Below are 21,079 nucleotides of genomic sequence, written 5' to 3' on the forward strand. Positions count from 1 at the left end.
AGAGGAGGATGTTGGGGATGGGGCTGGAGCAGGAGCAGGAGCTGGGGGGAGGCCTGGACTATTCCCCACTAAACTGCAGTACAGCTCCTCCTGGCTGCCTACACAGCTGGGAGACAACGCAACACATTTCCCCTGGCTGCCTCCTCCACTGTTGGTCCGACGATACGACGTGGTCTTCTCTGAACTGGACAGCGAAGCAGGAGTAACATGAAATTACACTAATCAAACAAGATCGCTGTGGAGTCACTTTCAAAACTGAGGTGAGCTTGATAATCATTTCCATCTGTGTTGCATTAAAGTGACCCCAAAGGCTAGTTTAGGACATAGTGATATTTAAAGTTTAAGTTTCTACTTGACTCACATCCTTTCAGTGACCCTTTTCACACAAGACACATGTTTGCTAAAGTGTGTCAACAGATATGTGTAAACATGTTATAACCGGTCTGTCTTACCTGACAGGTCCCATGTGATTCTGAGAGGATGCTGGCATGGCACTGCTTTGAGAACCGGAACTAGCACCAGGTCCCTCCCAGGTCTGCCTCTGTCCCTTGAGCAGACCTCCCTGTCTGTGAGGAGACTTGGTGCGTCTCCTACCTTGTACTTGGTTCTCTGTGCTGGGTGAAGGAGGGCTGTGTCGTGCCTGTGTCTGGGAACTAGAGGAGTGTGAAGCCGGATTAGAACAGCGTCTTGGAATAGGGGTTCCTTCCTGTTTTGTGACTGAAATCTGGGGGTCTGAGCGACCTGCAGAGGGGGAAACAAATGAAAAAGATAAAGAGCACCATTGCACATCTTACTGATAAAACCAGCATTAATTGAATTAAATTCATTCATAAAGCAGTGTGGTATGTTAAGTTCTAAAGTGAAAATTAAATTCTTATTTGCACGGGCTCAGGCGGGGTTTTAACCACCTGAGCAAATAAAAATTGCCCCATGCATCAAATGTGATAACAAAAAAATATGGCACATTTATTCCTATATGCCTGGACTGTCTATGCTTAAATGGCAAATAAAAATTTTGAATCTAGAATTTTCTTTTGGATTTTGTTAAAAGGTTTAATAAACATCTCAGTTCCAAAAAATTTGAATGTTCTGACTATTTATGTGTCAGGCTTTACAGGGTTAGCGTGCCTATTTAAATATGAGACCAGTAGTATGACTGGGTAGAAGGGTAATGAATTCATCCCTACACCCTCTTTGGAGTAAAGCAAGCTGTGCCTTTTATGTTTAAGATTTATAATGATGATTTCTTAGTTCTATGTTAACTATCTTATTTTTGATAAAGTTTTCAGAGGTGACTGAGGAGTAGTTAGGGTATAAACCTTGTATAGTAACTCACCTCTTTGGATGGATTTAGCTGGCAGTGGGGGTGGTGGTCCTGATGCTCCAGAAGGTGAGCTGTTGGCAGGAGGATTTCTGTATAGGAAATCTAGATTCTCATAAGGCTGACAAGGCCGGCTGCCTGTACTAGCATTGGCGCCATTAGCTGAACTCCAGCGAGCCAGAGCAGTACCGCTGCCTCCACTGGAGGACGGCGGAGGACAGTTTTTGGATAACGGGCTCACCTGGAAGAAAGCAGAAGGTTTCAAAATCAAGAGTTGCTTTACCTTTTTTTTTATCTTTTCCACACTAGTAGAGGAGTCTACAGTGGAAAACCCCTAAGATTTACAATCTTTGTAAAAGCTTTTTTGGTCAACAGACAAAACCGGTAAAGAAACTAGCCAGGTGAGTGTATTGTGGTGTTTACCTTCTCATCCAGGTCATCCTCACTGTCATAGAGCTCCTGAGACGGAGTCTCCCACATGAACTCCACATGAATCTGAGAGTTAAACTTCCCATTCTGGGCCAACTCCAACTAAAACACAGGAGCACAATCACTCAATGCTCATGCTTTTATCCAGTAAAACCCACAAAAGCTGGGATCAACGATGATGCAGTAACTGTATACTTGGCTCTGTCAAGCCAATTGTATTTCAGCTTTTGTTGGTTTAGTTTCTGCTTTTTGGCTGCTCTTGGCTCGCAGCCTTTGGTTTTGAAGTGCAGGTAAGTACAAGTATTTTAATGTTTAAGTCAAAGGTTCCATGAAAAAAGGAAATACTGGACCCTAAGGAAAAAGGAGTATAAATGACAACATAAGCCAGCTTATAATTAATACAATCAGTAAAAGCGAATAGTGAATTTTAGGGCAATGTTCTGTGCTAGCTGCTACACACTAAGAGTGCAATACATGGTTATGCACAAACAGGATATTATACCAGGAGGCAGATGGCTGGTAAGAAAATAAAATCAGTTTACAAATGATCCACACTGGGACCTGATGAGGAGAAGATTCTTTGTCCTGGGAGTGAGTCCTTAGTTGAGCTTTGCTGCACAGGGAGTTATTTTAAGGTAGTATTTCCAGTTGTGGAAACTGTTTTGTTTTGATTCTGGATTGGCTTTCTGGTAGGTATTTTTATGTTGCAACTTGATTCCTTGGTTAAACTTATGTCTTTAGTGTGTGTGTTCTTTGAACGTGAATTAAAAGAGTCCAAATGAAAGATGGAACGTGGGGTCTCACCAGCTCGACACATTGTGTATGCTGCAGCCTCCGTGCAGCATCTAGGGCCGTCTCTCCTGCCAAGTTCACTACAAAAGATGTATAAAATAAATATTTTAAGAGCTGATTGCACTGTGTGAGAGATAAATACAGTAAACAGAGTTAACACTACCTGTTTGTAGAGCTGCCTTCGCTTTTAGCAGTAACTTGAGAGACTCAGGTTTGTGATGTAGAATGCTGTAGTGAAGGGCTGTGTTTCCTTCTGATGTTCTCTTCTCCAGACAGTTGCTGTAGAGTGACCATACAGAATAGACAGATGGTGTTTAACAATACCAGTTAAGTCTAACACAACTGGCCAAAAGATTAAACCTCTTCACACAAGAGAGATACAAACTGCACTTGATTACTTGTCTGACCTGTTCTGGCAGAGGAAATCCACCAGCGACAGAGAGCTTCTTTCCTCCAGACGTACAGCAAGGTGCAGAGCTGTCTCTTTAATCCCCTTAAATGGGAAGAAAAGAATACAAATTTCAGATTTCCCATTTGCACAGAATATTTTTGCCAAGACCACAGAGTCATTGGCCTTAAGTGGCTGCATTTTGTACCTGAAAATCAGGTCTAAAGGCAAGTGACAAGAATGCTGCTGAGGTTAATGTCAGAGGTTGATTGTGCAACAAATCATTTTGTGTTTGTGTGTTAAAAAGTAAAAAAAAAAAAAAAAAAAAAAAAAAATCCTACAGCTTTAAGCAAAAGGAGGAGCAGAAGGAAGAAAAAGCATTGTATGTGTAATTGGATGAGCTTGGTCTCAGGAGATATTAGCTTTGACCTAAAAGCTGTAACAATAAATGAGGGTCAACTAGCACAAACACACACACACACATACTCCTATTTAAGTCATCCATATTTACACACACTGCTAATGTTGAGCAGGAAGCATGTAACAGGAAGGTGGAACATGATTAAAGAAAAGATGACGAAGCATTGGAAAGAGAGAGCAGAGGTGGAGGAAATGAGACGAGAGAATAAGGAGAGATGAGGGAAAGACTGAATTAGAGGGCAAATGAGAATGGAGGGCCTCTGGCTACACACCCACATGAAACATGCACACAGGAAGACAATTAACACATGCTTGTCATAGTCTAACTATCCACACGCCTCCCACATACTGTATGTCATCATATTTTCTTAACATCAAGATGAGTGTCATGTTAACTGTTTTATCCACAGTTCCAAATTGGCAGAAAAAGCCAGGTGGGCGACTTTGTCATGGTGCAGCTGTCATTCAAACTAAATGCATGACATCTACGGGAATGTTAGAGCTTCAGTTTGTCACAATTTTTATTTTTTTAATCATCCATTCACACCCTAACAGGACACATTTCTGGAAGAAATTGCTGGTGTGGAAATTCATTTGTGGGTGTAAATTATATTCACCTGTCCATCAGGCAGAATGAGTGGTTTGGCCAAGTCTGCTCCCTCAGCGTAGAGCTGCAGAAGAGAAGTGAGGTCACGGCTCTTCACAGCATCGTAGAGTCGGCTGGGATCTGCATCTTCTCTACGGAGGACATACCGACGCTCTGCGTACTTCGCCACGATGTACTCCTTTCTGGCATTGCTGGTTTTAAAGGAAGCAGTTAATGAAAAATAAAGCACAATACAAACATAAAAATGGTTTCTGAACATTGAGATTTTTGATTCAAATGATATCAGGGACTCACATATCACTTTGTGGCAGTGGTTTGACAGAGTCATTTGGAAGGCCTGCCTCCATGATATCATTGAATCTGATGTTGCCGATACTGACAGCCAACTGGAGAGACGCAATGCAGACATAAAGGCACATCAGTGAAATTTAGACAGGTACATGTCTGAAACTAAGACATCCTGACAACAGAATATCCACCAGCATTGTGTCTGTGGGGTACTGTGTGATTCCATGTGTGCATTTTGTACCAAGAGCTCAGAGGTGCTCAGCAGGTCCAGAGTGAGAGACTGGATCCTAGAGTAGTGGACACCCAGCTCTCTGTGGATGCCAGAGCACTCTATACAGGTCAGAATGCCCAGATTCATCGACAGCCATGTTGGATCTGAGATACACAGAGCAAAAAAAGCAAACAGACTGGGATTGTTAGGGAAACACGATCTTCACTCAAAAGTAAATAAAAAGTTTGAATTGATATTTGCAGTTATTAATCAGGTCATGTCCAGGATATATTCCAACATTTAATTCCACATTTATCAACAACAGCAATGACTGGCCAACCTGGAGCCCCACAGTCAGCACAAGCCTCGTTGCCAGGCATATGTCGAAGCTCTGCAATGACAGCTCGAGAAAGTTCCTGAAGCCCGCTGTCCTGCAGGTGGAGCTGGTCTCCTCCCAGCGCTGTGTTCAAGGCCTCCTCCTTACTGTTCTGCAGTACTGACACCCAGCTAACACACAGACACACATATATAAAGTGTTCACAAGGTCTGTCGCATCACAGGTAACACCAAGTGAAACCAAAGGAATGATCAGTTCGGTCTTTTCCTCAGAAGACTAAAACTAGTCCAACATGTGCTTTGCAGGTGTTTCTGCTTTGCTGTCTACTGATAAGTCATCATTAATCTAACTTTCTCAGTTTCATGAATTATCTACCGCCCAGATTCATATTGAGCTTTGTGTCTTTCAGTTCTGAAGCTTCAGTACTTTCCTGTACTAACCATTTCTCTTTCTCTTTGCACATTACATCAAAGAGTCTGACTGGAGGGCCACACACATGGGAAGTGCAGGGACAAAAACCCTGCATGTACCTCTGTCTAACACCACATCACAACACACAATGTTCTCTTGCTTGCTGGATAGAAAGAAATGTCCCACCCAGCACCAGCTGGGCCACAGAGTGTCCACAACACAGCTTTTTCTGTCTGCATCCTTTAGTTTCCCTTCCTTTTAGTCTGTTGGCAGCCCTGATTGTCCATCACTGCATACAGGACCAGTTGTATACTCCTCCATTTTACTAAACAAACCTTGTCTTTCTATTCTTCCATTTTAATACACATCTCTTCTTTGACAGGGCAATCACTGTGCAGCTTCTTTCACATGCAGACCTAAGCTCAAATAAGTGCATAGCATGTAACAACTTGCTTACAGAATGAAAAAAAATACATGAGATAAGGAAGTGAATAAAGCCAATGTGCAGTCTACAGTAGTTTCAGTGCTTACATCATACATTCCTGATCATCTTCTGCCTGGAAATGGTATGTCCGATTATCTATGGAGAAGGACAAATTGATAGATACTCTCAGTGGATCTTAAAAATTAATTACCCTACAGAAGATGGAGTGAAGAATTTTTAAAGCCAAAGCAGGAGAGTAGAAATAAAGGTTGCATGACTACAATTGGCATAAAACAAGCATAATAAACATCCTGTTTTTTGTCACAAAGCTTCAGATAAATTATAAGGAATCTCTGGCATTCATCAAGTACATGTGTTATGATCTCAATTTATATTACATGTGGGGACCAAATAAACAACACAGCTGCATTGCAGATGACTGTTTAGATTCTTTAGAGATGAAATGTTAAGGGTAAAGTGTAAGGGTCAAGGCTTAGGAATGAACCTACGAGTGACCAGGTCGAAGGTCCTCCTGTCCTCTGGGTTTGGTCGCACCTGACAGGTCAGTAGGTTCAACTTGGCTGGTGGTCGGTTGATCTGAAGACAGATGCAAACACTTGTGTCAGTATGTATTTGAAAAACTGAACAGAATTCAATTAACAGATGCTTGCAGACAGTTTAGCCTGTGTCCTCACCGTACTGTGGGAAATGGTCAGGCAGCCAAATTTGACTCCACACTTCCTCTTTTGCCACACCTTCCTGATCCTACAGGATAAAATACCACCAAAAATACACAACATAAGAAAGAAAATACAATCAGAATTCGTACAGATCACACTATGAATACATCACTGATCAACCTGGATCCATCCTGTGCAGTTAATGAACATGCACCCCTGGTTTGTGTAACAAGGAGCGACACACTGTGCTGGCCCAGCTTACTTCCATTCACAGTGCTTCTGTCTTGTTTTCATTATCTTGACTGAATCAGGAAAAACGGCTGAGGACATGTTCTGCTTTGTGCCAGTGGCCTGAGGAAAGTTTACTTTCTTCAAGTCTCCCATTCGCCCTACTGAACCACATCCTCTTTCCTTTTCACACAGCCGTCTGTGTGTGTACATGTGCATGACACAAAAGCTGGATCCGCTCTGTCAGCCAGCCTGCCAATAAGTTCCACAGAAGGGGCCCCTGCTTGAATCTTCATCTCACAATAATGAGGACCAGCTGGGGTAGACCAAGTTTAAGTTCCCCCCTTTGCCTCTCCATGCCTTAGTTGCTTACTCCTTATCCAGCTGTGATCACTGCTACCCTTGTCATCATTAGAGAGTAATATCTAAAATGTTCTTTGTTAAAACATGAACAGACAATTTTGTGTAAACTCTCAACTTCTTTAGTAACAAAAATGCTTTACCTATTGAACTAGGACATATTGCTGCTTATTAATAAGGTTTATATCACAATATTCATGTCTAAAAGTCTTGGAACCTGACATCTGGACACTGTAACTAATGCTTTTACGCACCCGTCGCTCTTCTTGAGCAAGAAGCCAGATTTCTCTGTCCCATACTTCTTGTTGCCCTGTGGCTGGTGGATACTATACCCATTGCCAGAGTTCTTCCTGTTCAGGTACTCCTGGGATACAAACAGGGTTTGAGGACTATTTCAAAGGTTTCATGCCAGCTCATGAAAACTTAAAACAATATAAAACAATTGTTGCAAAAGAAATTAATCCACTCGGCTAGCAATTAAACCCAGGTGCTGCTCGACCTTCTAGAGCATATATTTAGTTTGTACACTGATACGGTGTGACTGAAGATCTACAGGTATTTTGACTGATGTAATGGATATAATAATGGTGTATTATGAATACAAATACCTCTTTCCCCTCCACTTGAAGAAACGATCTAAGAGAATCCCTCAACTGGCTCAGTTGTTTCACCTCCTCATCCTGGTCCAGACGCACCTAAGATACACACACCCACCAGTTAGAAGAGGAGCGTTTTTTTTTTTTTTGCTCTCCCGTGTTCATTATTTCATACGCAATGTTTTGATTTGCTCCAGCATTTGGGCGTGGAGTGCAGTTTAATCCTGGGGTGTGTAGTCCTAGGAGACTGCACTCTTTGTATTAAAGCAGAAGGATGACCAGTCTTGCATGCAACAAAACTCAGTTTAACTGAAATATTTTTGCATTTTTCCTTGGGACCATAACATAGATTCTGTCTAACTTCCTCCTTGAGGCTGAGGGCAGACACGTCTGAACGGGTCTGCGTTAAGCCCATGAGGAACCAGAAAAACCTCTAACGTTCCAACTGTAGCAATTAACAGTCTGTTTCCAGTGCTTCATCCAGAAAAAGGGAAGAATGTGAAGCTTGTGAATTCGCCCTTGTGCATTCATCAGATTGGTTGGGGGGAAAAAAAGTAAGAAAATCAGGGATGCTTTTAGTTTCATATTTTGGAAAGAGGGAAAGCATGAAAACACCATGTGATTTACAGTCAGAGTTTTAAGTGTCTCCTTGGACATAGTTTTACCTATTGCTGTGACTGAGCAACAGATGACAAATGGAGAAAAGTGAGTGTGTGTGTGGGTGGACTTGGGTGTATGATAACAATTTATGTGCATGTGAGTGCATTTTGTGGTAACATCAGTTTCAATCATTCAGGACAACAGCAGCTAGCACAGAACTTAAAGTCAGACCTACTGATCATGAGAAATGTTTTTTATGAAAAAAATTGTATATCTAACATTTACCCCTGTAAACACTGACATACAGTATATAATACAGGCAGACAGATAAATCAGCTACAGTTTCTGTGATTACCGTGTGCACAGAGGCAGCAAGCTTTTCAACAAAAGGAGCAAGATTCTCTGCAGCTTTCAGCCCATCCTGAAAGAAACTGAGACCAGAAGAAGAACAAAAGCTGAATCACGCTGGTGCTTCAGTTCAAATATCCTACTGTAGCTTGCACCAATCAAACATCACACACTGAAGCTGTATAAACAACCCACATAAAACCCTCAGTGTGATTAAAAGGAGTAAATGGTTAACAACGGTAATAACAGCATGTAAAAGGAAGTGGAAAGACAAAAAGCTATTATACAAAAACCCAAGGTATAAATCCATCTGCTTGTATGCCAACACGTTTTTTTGTTCTTATTTCACACCTAGTACAAAATGATTATGAGACAAAATAAATAGAAACAGTGATTTTGGCTGAGACTGACCTGAGCTGGACCTGGAAATATTTGATGAGGCTCTGGAGAAGGTCAGGGCCCTGACGCACCTTCAGCTCCTGGATCTTCAAAAGGTACTGAAAGAATAAACACAGAAAGTTTTTTTTGTTTTTTTTTTTTAAGGTACAGAAATATCAGCTCTCCATACAAAAGCTAAATGGGTCAACAAAACATGAAGTGTGAATATAAAAATGAGGCATGACGATAGTGTAAAGTAAATAATTTAAAGACTCATCCTAGACTCAACATATTTAATATCCTGTTTGGAGTATGTTTATTAATGTGTAGCTGTTTGCCGTCTAGGACACTGCTTCGTAGCGTTTCAAAGGTCAAAGGTGTCTTAACACAACAGTCCAGCCAGTCAGTCAACCCTGTAGACAGAAACTGGAAAAGGTCTAGGAAAACCTTAAAAAATATGAAAAACAATTACACATAGTGAAGGCTTTCTTGTGAATAATTTCCATCCTGCCCAGTAGAAAAAACCTTTGTGGGTAAGCTAGAGGGGTTTCTGCCCTGTGTGGAACAAATAACTACATGGTCTTTGCTCTATAAAACCAAAGCCGGAGTCCAAATGTCTCTCCATCGTTGAGTTGGAGAAAGGCTTAAATGTAGTAAAGTGTTTCTGTTCTGTGTATATTTAAATAAGTTTGTGTGTTTGTATGTATGCAGGGGAAAAGAAGTCAAGAAGGGGTGGAGTGGCTTGCAACAAGTGGATATTCTGTTTTCACTGCCCCTCTTCTTTGTCTCAACAGCAGGTCAGGATTAGGCTATTTTCTTCTCAGGGTTTTCTCCAGCTACATGTGCAATAGCAACTGAGGCTACACCGCCTGTACTGTATGTAACAGCACTGCCAGTGAATTTCACAAGAACTTCATCCAAATCTTTCTTTCAGATGTGGGTGATGAAGCGGTTTTCTGCCTTTGAACTACAATTTCTGATGTATGTAGCCTAGATCAACTGCAGCTGTGCAATATTCAACCAAACACATCCATGTTTTACTTTCTAAAGCATATTTTCTCCACCACAAGAATTAGTGGAGAGGCACAAAAGGGATCAACCCGGGCCATCCAATCTGCCATGGATGGAATACGGCATCTGTAAGGCAGACCACCCATGTGAACTAAAATCGAGCCTGCCTAAGGTATGTGAAAGGTAGCTGGGTCTAGTATTTTGACTGGCACTAATCCCCCACCTCGCACATTTGCAGCTGAAAAGTCCTCCTCTCCCTCTCCATGTCCTCCCCTCCATCTGATACGTCCGTCCTGATCAGCCCCAGCTGCCTGGTCTTCTCCTTCCTCTCCTTCTCTAGCTTCCCTCTGATGGGGGGAGGAAAGTAAAAAGAAAATAAAGCAAGAGAGAAATTATGATGTCACAATTATTTAGCCATCTGCATGGTTAATGATCACAGAAAGAGTGAAGTACTTGAGGATTTTAAGTGAGCTGCTTCTTTTCTGCTTCAGACTGAGGGACTAATACATTTACCTTTCTCATAGATGTGGATGAAAGGCAATAAAGAAGAGGTGGAATCTCCTTACACACTAAAAACACCGCCATTAAAATGAGATCAAATGATAGCTGCAAAGTGCAAGTGGCTCAGTTTTATTTCACAGTAATGTAATGGAGAATGTAACAGAGAACGGCCATGAGGTATTAACTACTGCATTTTCCTATTAACATCTGCAGTTACATCAACTTCCAAGACTCTGGAAGAGATTAGCAAGAAGCAGAAATGTGTGATACAACTGTACTGAGGCAATTACATCCATCTACGGATTTGGTTTCTTTTTAGCCAGGAAAGCAACAAAGCCTAAAGATTTTTTTAAAATTGGACTGTAATCACATACTATACAGCCATATGAATGTGAGGTAACGAACTATGTGGGAGAGAATGGTTCATTTACATTTTTATGTCATATTCCTTCCAGCTCTTCTCCATCTGTTTCTTGAGTTCCTGCAGATGAAAAAGAGCAAAAAGAAGAGTAAATGTTTTAATGTACAGTATATGACCATCTAGTCAGACACTGGTGTTTACATAATCAATAAAATACCTTCCCCAGTGTTTAATAGTACACTCAGGTGACACAATATTTTACATTTTACAGTTGATGCACAGAGACAGGATTACTCACATTATAATAATTAGTCTACTGTCTGTGCGAACAGGATTTCACTTTGCCTTCCTTCACAGTTAACAATGAAGCAATGTTCATCTGTGTCAAAGACAGTGTCAAGAGCTTATAGAAGCATTAGCCTGGTTTATTACTCACTAGTCTGCTGGCAGGGAAAATCCAAAAGCCACATACAGGGCAAGACAGATCAGTTGAAACATACTCATTAATCTACATTTACAGCCTCTTATCCAATATCTTAGCAGGCTGAGCCGCGTCTACAGCAGACAGAGAACATGAGCAAGGAGATCCACCCAAACCTGTTTTACAATCAATCATTCATTTTGGGCATTAAAGTTAACATCTACAGATATTTGTCTTTCTGAGCTCCAAATCAAAATCTTAATTTACAGTGTGCACAGAACAAATACTGTCTACAATTGTTTTTATTTGAATGTAGTGCTTTATGAGGGCATACCAGTAACTTCAGCTGCCCTAAAAGCTCTTCCGTTATTTATTATAGACTTGGCAATAACTTGACATAATATCATAGTGTGATAAAAGATAAGATATGGTTATTCTGTCACAGTTTTCTTATTATCCTATACACTACATAACACACAGCTGACACAATCTGCTGAAATCATTGAGCTGTAGCTGAGCAAAAATAACAAGAACCACTAGATTCATATTTGAATTGTTTCTCAAAGTACATGTATCTGTAATAATATAGCAATGGCAATGCACTCTGCCAAAAATATCTTTTCACTTGGTATCATTGACCAGGTAGAGGATTTCTCTTTATATGGAAACAAAACTACAAGCTGTCTCTGCTGTTCAAAATCATAAATTCAAAGTGAACTGTACAATCTTATACAACTGGGCTATATTACAGAATAACTTGTGAAATATACTTTATGGATTTAACATTACGGGCTCTCTGTCCTAAAGCAAGACATGACAGGACAACATAATGTGTCTAACAGTTAAGCTGGGAGAAAGTATTAGCCTTCAATAAATCTGTACTAAAGCTAGACTCACTAGTCTGCTGTCCCGGAGCTCTGACTTCAGCACATTTTCCAAAGGAAACGCCATGATGTTGTTGAGGTTTTGCACCTGGAATATGTAAAAGCAGAGGAAATGAGTAAAGAAAGTTTCAATATCATAGACCCTTATCTGCTGCAATATGACCAAACATAAACACAACTGAACACATTTTTAATGTAGCTCCCTGTGGACTTAACTTTTCTGGGAATGAGTGTGCACAACCCTAAAACAGTGATTCAGGCATCTTGAGCTGGTGATTCATCAAAAGAATCACTGGACAATAATGTGTACCATTACGGTTTTTGGATCCAAAGGAGAGCATGATGTAATGGCTTTAATCAAGTGTTTGCGCAGAGGAAAGTAGAGATTCAATTTGAGGTTTGGATGAAGAGAAGATCTGTGGATCTGGGGAGAATGACTCACTAACCAGCATAACTCCAACAGGTTGTGTTTTACCGTAACACATAATTACCACTAATTCCTCCATTGAAGTACATTACACCTTCATTTGTATGCAGTATGGCTTTGTCATTCATCTTCATGTCCACATGCCTCCAGCTTGACCCCTGTTCACATTTACAAAGTCTGTTTATAAATGTCAGTACAGCCTTTGCACAGATCCTTGTGCATTACAACTAAGCTGCACCCTGCTCTTAACATAAACAATGTCCAACCACTTCTGTGAGCAGACTGCTGAGCTGGCCTTGATATACTGACACAGGGGCCTGGAGACTAGTGGAACTGTTTTGCTTGGCATCCAATAGCTAATAGAAAATACAGTTGTGACACAAGGAAATACCAACTCCCAGTGTCAATATATGCATCAACACATGTAGAGACGCGATGGATCAATGCATACATGCCTGTATACACACACAGCCAGTGGGACAAACATGCAATCACTCACACATGGGGCACGTTCACAGAGACTTTGCAGCGCTGCTTCTTAAATTACCATCCTGTTAATCGTTTGGACCTACTTCCCTCTCACATCTGTAAGGCCCACTTGGCTCTGTGAAGTCATGACTGACATTGTGGGACAGTCTGTATGTGTGCGTGTTTACTCACACATGGAGGTCTGGGATGAATTATCGTCACCATAGAAACTATCAGTGGGAGGGTTCCGGACTGCCCCATATTGTGCAGCCAAAAGGCAGAAGTTAAAAACCCATTTCCTCCATGCCTTCATGCAAGTACACACACATACACAACATCTTACGTGGGTAGAATTGGGGTTCTGCCACCTGCTGCTGTTTCACATAAACACCTTAACTACTGTCTATTTCCACAACTCTTCTTTCAGTTTTCACAATAGATTTGACGTGTATGCTTTAAACTCTCTAGCAAAGACAGCTAATTTGAAGAAACCTCCCCTTTCCTTTTTCCTTTTCCTCAATACACTTGTCCTTTTTCTTTACTCACCAGATTTTTGAAAAGAGCTGTGACTTCTCTGGTGAACACAGCCAGGTTGAGGAAACCTGTGGAGATTTCATTGTTGTCCTGGTTTAGGTGACTATTCCCCAGGTTCTCCAGCACCTCGATATACTGCTCCTTGTTGTCCACGTGAGCTGAAAAACAACACACATGCACACACAGTGAGACAGTTAAAGGTGATTCAGGCTTGATTTACACTGTAGAGAATCTGAAGAAGGCAGAGTGACTTGCCCTGGTGCAGTGAGAGCATGTGGGATAAATTAGTACTGGTTTCCACCCATTTTGGAGCAAAAGACAAGCAAACATATAGAGACCCATATTTCTCTGGGTCTTAAAGGTCACTTTAAAGAGCATGACCTCAGTGGGCCCACAGTCTCTTGACCATCTGTGGAAAAGGGCTGATGAAAACGGATCTGAGCTCCACCTGGCACCACTATGATTTAAACCGAACTAGTCAAGGTTTCACAGCTACTGTGCACCGAACTGAGGCTTAGACAAGGACATCGTGTAAATACAGGTTATAATTCAAGCTATGGAAATCGTCATTTTAAATAAACAAAAATGAGCACCTGATTAACAATTTCTACCATGTTTATTCAGCAAAGTCATATAGAAACATCCTAGCTGACAACTTTAAAGTGAAACTGAAATCATTTGTTGCGGGCAGTGGACTAACACCTGTCCGAGTGCCCATAGCAGAATAAAAAACATGCAGAAATAAGCAGAAGGTACATCGTAAGTTCTGCTCCAGCTTCCACTGTAATGCAATATAAAATGGTCAAGTGTACCTGGGAGACAGACCATTAAATGGCTGAAACTGAACATTTTGCATGACAGCAAAACTAAATAAAAGAGAGAATACTGTATGAATGGAAGACACAAAATCAATGGCGAGTGGGAACGCTGAGCTATTGTGATGGCATGATCATTTTAAAAAGTATTTTAACAAACAAAATACATGCATCCATCAAACAACAGCTGAGTCACAGAGGACATTGGAGGACGATTTTACAGCTGACCTTTAACATACCAGCAGAGCAAGCCCTTGGCTCCTCCGCCAGAACACACACAGACACAAAGGCCTCCGCTTCTCGGCAGAAAAGTGCTACTTAGCAGTTTATGGGAATAGAAAATGAAAGATCGACTGACCACATGTGTTTTTGTATGTGCGACACAGTAAGATGCCATCAAACCACCATGGGGGAGGAGTGGGCGTATGACCGAGTCTGTATGTGTGTTGAGGGAGACTGTCAATCCATGACTAACATCAGGACTGCTTAAGGGATTCAACAACATAATGTGTGACACAGGGGCTCCTTACATTACAGGAACTGACCCACACGATTATACTTAGATGCACTGGAGTAAATAGAAGCACTGTAGCACTGCCGACTGTATCTAGTTGCTTAATTCTGGACAGCTGCCTCTCTGACTCATTTCTACTAAAAACCTATGAGTTGAAGCCTCAAAATGGGAAGCAGGCTTGTAAGTGTGCACAGAAAAACAACTCCAGGATATGTCATGCAGTTCCTCTGTTTCTCTGGCACATTGTTGAGGTGAACACTCACATCTTATGTATGTTCACTTCCGAGAGTTTGAAGGCAAATTGTGCTGAGAAAAGCTTACAAGACACACACATAACATTCATTCAGTGACCCTATGGTTCTGTGAGGTCACTGAAAACTGAGCACCACGTTGCTGCTGAAACTGCACGTACCTGTTCCCTTAACATGCACCACAAAACCTGTATCAATGTAAACACAATCACCCATTAGGGCTGTCACTTTTTATTCTAATTGCGAACATTCGTCTCAACACGGTAAAAAATAAATAAATAAACATTCTAAATGTAATTAACTGTTCGAATCCAACAATGTACGCTATTTCAATAAGCGGCCAAAGGCTGTCTGATGTCATTGGCCTTGCATTCTTAAAACTCACTATCAGCCTGACCAGGCGCATGTTCTGTCGAGCTCGCAGTAAAGTAAGCTTTACATTATGTTCGCAAGGACAAAATGTGGGATAGTAGCAAGCAACATTGTCAATAAATCCATTTCCTTGATAACTACTGTACATCCACTGATAAAACGTGATATGCTTTTCTAAAACCAGTAAAATATTTTGTTAAAGAAACTGCAAGACACTTACAGAGTCCAGATGTGTGTATAACTTTGATCACCTTCTTCATCCTTTGCAGAATTGTGTGGTCCATTTCCAGAGACTGCAAAAAGAAACACACACACACAAAAAAAAACAAAACAATGAGACAAGGACAGGTGTGTGAAATTAAATTGCAAAAAGATATTTTAATTGCCAATGTCTTCATCTTAGGAGTGGGCAATATGAGTCTCTGTGTCACATTATATGTAGATTTATACTCTGATACTGATCCAACTGAGAAATTGTATCTGTTTTACTAAGTAACTTAAAGCAAGATAACCTTTTTTCACATTGATACAAAAATCCTGCAAATTCAGTCACCTTACAATACTCCTGCCAGTTTCTGTAATTTCACAGTATATATATATATATATCCTCTCACTGCCCAACCTAACTCCATTCAATCCTTCTCTCTCCCCACCATACAGGTGAGAGGCTACAATCTTTCTTGATGTCAGAATTAGATGTCAGTTGTGCAGATCTTTATGCGGTTTTTTTACTGTTCTCAAGGTTTGAAGTAGGTATGTGTGTGTTCACTTAGTTTTCTCACGGTGTGTGTGAGTCAGGCGAACTAATGATTCAGCACTCACCAACAAGACAATCCTGTCTTGTGCTGTCACAATAAAGCCCCGTATGATGTCACTGCATGTATATCACCTGTCTGACTGTCGCTTTTCAGGCTGAAACAATACTTTCCCACATTAAAACCAGACATTAGGGGTTTTGTTTCAGGAAAAATAAATCTTCCTCTAACTCTGACACACGATGCGGATTGTACACTCACCAGCCACTTTATTAGGTACACCTGTACAGTTGTATGTAATTCAATGCAACACTTGTGCCTTAACATCTGTGTATATATTATATTATATTCAGAGGCGTTCCTAATATTCTGACCCTCTCACATGTATATAGCTGGGGAGGACAAAAATACAGACGTCTCTAAATATAATGTAGTTCCGTACAACACCACCTTTAAGTATGACCTCAATAATAAATATAATTGAATTTATACATTTATGGCAATTTCACCAAAAACAGAAACATTCTGAGCTTCATAAACACAGATGTTAAGTCAGGAGTGGCCAGTGAGTGTATATGGAGAGTCAATCTTCCAACCCAACAAGGTTTAAAACTACACCCTGTTTATTCAACTTACACAGGCCACTTGTTTCACCAAGCTAGACATGAGGCACTCTACTTAAGTGCCACCAGAAATAGCTTTAACAAGTCAGAAATACAGACTTGAAGCCCTTGCCTTGTTAGATGCTGTTGTTTACACGCCCCGGTCCTTTGTGGTCAAGTCCACTCCCAAAGTGTTAGTTCAGTAATTAAAAGGTGTTGTGGGTGTTATGTGCCTCAGCAGACAATGAATGGGAAAGTAATTTAGTGGAGACTGGAGACGGGAGTTGCTCGCTGCTGCTGCTGCTGCTGCTGTCGTTTCCTCTGACTGGTAAGTTGGTTGGCAGACAGGGGATAAACAGTGGAAACAAGCTGGTGCAAGTGAACAAAACAGGTTGTGTTTGTTGAATTTCGTGAAATAAATGAGGGCACTAAGAGACACACACGTAAAGACAACCCACCCATCAGTCCAGACACACAGACTGTCAAACAACAACACACATATTTGCCCTGGAGACGGCAGAGAGCTCCACCTGTGAGCGTGCCGTGTGTTCATATGCAAAAACGTGTACACCTGCTGTCAGGGTGTGTATGTGACTGCTGACAGCAGAGCGTATTATTTCATGAGTAAACTAATACCTGATCCTTATTAACTTGGCATGATTATACACCGGCAAGAAAATCTACAATGTTTCATTTCACCACGTAGCATTGAACATAGTAGAAAACCTTAGACCTGTTCTTTAAAATAAAAATCACTCAAAGCCCCTTATAGATTATAGCTAAAATCATTCCATATCTTTGTCTTTCTCCCTTTATCATTGTCTCTAATCAGGAGTAGCCTAACAAGTAGCCATGTGTGGGTAAATGATGTCCGTCTCCCTGTCTGCAGCTGTAAACCACAAACATCCCCACACATTACCCAAGCCATTATTCAAGCTTTCTGAGAAGACTAAACATAATAACCATAAATCTATCTATAAAGGGGCTGTTGTATTTACATCTGTGCATGTGTGCGTCTGTCTGTCTGTCTCTGTGCACATGTGTAGGATTCCAGTGTGACCCTCCCCGGAGCAGCTATTCCAGCTATGTATTTTCCAGTGTGTCATCATCACCATAAATAAGGGCAGCAGTCCAAGATAAATACAGCAGGCAGTTTTCTAAAACTGCTCTCTTTATAAACCAAAGATTCCGCTCCCTCAGTCTCTGTTTGACTGCCAGTTTCTATGCAGGAAAGTTTTAATGAAGACCTCTCATTTGTCGGTCTTTGGTTCTTGTTACCATTGCTAACTCTGAGAGACGAGACAGTCCAAGTAACTTCAAAACAGTGCTGATCTACTCAAAAGATCACAGGTAAAACTAACATTACACGCTCAGGTATCTTGCACCTCCAAACTGCTCGCAGGCAGATGTAAGATGAAAAGACCCTGAACCCACCAGGCCTATACATTATATCCCCTCGGATTCTCTCTAGTTATCCTTGACCAGATGTACCCTGTAGAAACTCATAAGCATGCCTAAGCATTTAACAGCCTAACTAGACATCCTATCTCCACTAAACATTTCTAATACATAAAGTATCTATCCAACATCTATCTGACAAAAAATACCTAACACATCTCACACAAGCTTTTAATGACTCCCTGCTTTAATTGGCGATGTATCAATTGCAATCCAGCTGTTACTGTTGGCAAACAAACATTCTATATAACTTTTTTCCCACATGTTGCATGTCTAATTTTAGAAAGAGTTCCTGAGGCATCAATTTGTAACTGAAAACCACAGTCATTCAAACTCAAGTGAGCTCTAACCTGACAATAGAACTCCGTCTTGGGTTACAGCTTAACAGTGAACAATAATGTTTTGTCACAAGGAAGATTGACACACTTGGATTATTTGTTTTATGGCAGAGTTCATGGCAGCCCACCTCCGTTTCCTCCTTTGCCCAAAGAGCTTTGTGAGAACAGAATTTAAACAAACACAAACGCACACGCACTACGATCTCAAACAAGCCTTGAGGCAAACAACCAGTTCACGCAAACAAAATGAGCAAAACTGGCCTTCGCAGACACACTAGCCATCATGGAAAAACATGACTTACAATAACAATATCTTATTCTGTCAGTGGGCCACGCTTCCTTCTGCCATGTCAACTGTTCCATGTGTGTTCTGTTCGAGTCCCATCTCAGTCGGACTCCCATGACAGGAAAGACAAGGCCAAGTAAAGTCGCAGATGCTACATATTACTGCACAACCTTTACTGTAACACTGAACCAGGTCAGGCTGCACTGAATGACTGTGAATGCCAACATCCAGTCTTTTCCTGAACACTGTACAAACACACAGAACACACTGACAAACTGTGCTAAAGCCATACAGCAGCTTATACACTCACACCTACCTGAAACGAATGCAGTCTAATACAATAGTCCTGCAATAAATCCTCCCTTCATGAAAATGGTAATGTTCAGTTTTATAGGGGTGTTGATTCAAATATGAATTTCCCTCAGGATCAATAAAGTATCTATCTAGTTTAAACTGCACTTTATTACCCAGAGGTGTTTATTATTTGTTTAGCCTAGACTGATATGAATGAGAAGAACCTTTTTATTGCATTGCTGTATTAGATTGAGCTAAACTGCCCCACTAAGTTGTATGTCTCAGTTTTTGTTACAATGGTCCAAAAAACACGCATGAACTATGAAACTGTCCATTTTGGTACCAGATAGTTCACATGTTCACCCAGGTAGCTATCCCAAAACCACAAACCATAGACATGCATCTCTATACACATATGTTGCCCCAACAGCAGTTTCTGCACTTGCCCCTCTGTAAACTGATCCCTTTAGTTAGTAACAGCCCCTAAAATGAAACTACTGTTTCGTCTGCCCTAACCAGGGGCAAAGTCAGCAAGCTTATCTCAGGCAGTTGTGTACACCTGGAAACAATGCTGAATCAAATCCAACAGCCCCTTAACGACTCAGAATGGTTCATCTTCACGGTGCTGTAAAACCCTCAAGTTGCCACAGAACAAAAGCTGGTCACCTCCAGGTGAGTGTGGAGGACTTATCTACCTGGGCTAAAGTTAAATATACGCCACAGTGTATTGATAGGTAAACAAGACAAACAGAAGCATGCGTCTCTGCACCACCTCACCTCCTCCACGGTGGAAACTGTGTTCCTACAGTCGCTCATTTTGGACTGAAAAGTTGAAGTGCCCGGCGAAGATAAATCCTCGTTTGTCAGGACCACAAAGTCCGAAATGCTTATTTGCTCCAGCATGTTTCGGGAGGAAGGGGTCCAAGTGTCACCGTGGGAGAAAAGTGAACGAACGTTTCAAGCGCGCAAGTTAATTCCCATTTGAAGGCAAAAATAAATACTTCACTCCTCCATTGTATGCAAGAAGGCGACGGAAGAGTGACCGTGCTCCTCTGAATGTTGTCCCCGAAAACTTCTTTAAAGTGGAAAGTTGTCTAAAACCAGACTTGAGTCCTGACCGAGTTTAGTCTCCACTCAACGAGCGTGTGCGTGGAGGTGTGCCAGCGCGCTATTGTGCGCACAGTGAGGGAGGGAGCAAACTCCATCATCACGTGGGAATGTTTGTGCTTTCTGCCACAGTGCAGAGAGAAATGTGCGTGTCGGTGTGTGTCCCTGTCTTCCTCTCTTTCATTCTTACTTCTCATTTCTATGCAAACTTCAGAGGGTCTTCACTGTGGTCGCCATGGATATGCAGAATGCCTCATTCACAAACCGAAGGAGAGGGATTTCAGTGCATGAGATGAGGGTGCTGAGGGGAGAGAAGTTCTATGAGACAGAGAGGCATACAATTTATCAAGTAACAAGTAATGTTATAATTCAACACTGTGCAGTTTTGCCAAAATCTTGTGAGAGATGAAAAGCTATTTTACATTACTTATACTTAAACAAAACAAAACAAAACAAAAAAACAAGTGAAATGCTCAGTGCTTGCAATAAGAGGGTTTCATGTGCACTGCTCTTTAATCAGGAGTTTGGAGGTGTAATGCCGCGTTAGATCTTTGCACCTTGATCCTCTTGGCTGTGGTTCTAAAGCTCCTTTTCATCTCATGAAAAGGCATTTTTCAATGAGGGAGGATTTCTATAGTCCCTCCCCACTGACCTTCTCCTGAAATCATCTGACAAAGTGAAAGAAAGAATGCATCAGAGAGGTTGGGAGAACTACAAGTGCTGTATATAGAGCAACTCCTGCATGCCTGGCATTGTCAAGCCTGTCAAGTCAAAGAAAAGAAATGTATCACTGAACCTTGCCTCAGGGCAGAGCAGTCATATAATATACTATGAACTGTGGATGGGTGATTTTAGGAAGCTG

The 21,079-nt window shown here is 41.3% G+C and overlaps 1 protein-coding gene across 1 annotated transcript; it reads right to left on the bottom strand.

Moving 5' to 3' along the window:
• Positions 1-3: 3 nt before the first annotated feature.
• asap3 (ArfGAP with SH3 domain, ankyrin repeat and PH domain 3) lies at positions 4-20,387 on the bottom strand (the record flags this gene model as incomplete). Its single annotated transcript, XM_020590970.1, has 24 exons — positions 19,888-20,387; positions 15,598-15,670; positions 13,438-13,583; positions 12,010-12,084; positions 10,762-10,811; positions 10,053-10,176; positions 8,852-8,937; positions 8,448-8,523; positions 7,505-7,591; positions 7,151-7,260; positions 6,324-6,393; positions 6,138-6,225; positions 5,736-5,784; positions 4,797-4,963; positions 4,487-4,620; positions 4,252-4,343; positions 3,968-4,148; positions 2,950-3,035; positions 2,706-2,821; positions 2,555-2,622; positions 1,745-1,852; positions 1,337-1,562; positions 453-741; positions 4-184 (listed from the first exon to the last, which is right to left on the bottom strand). Coding segments are annotated over exons 1-24 (2,808 nt in total), but the record flags the coding sequence as incomplete, so codon positions are not given.
• Between the last annotated feature and the right edge of the window lie 692 nt (positions 20,388-21,079).

This window comes from Monopterus albus, unplaced genomic scaffold (assembly GCF_001952655.1).
Source record: "Monopterus albus unplaced genomic scaffold, M_albus_1.0 scaffold13.1, whole genome shotgun sequence".
NCBI lineage: Eukaryota > Metazoa > Chordata > Actinopteri > Synbranchiformes > Synbranchidae > Monopterus > Monopterus albus.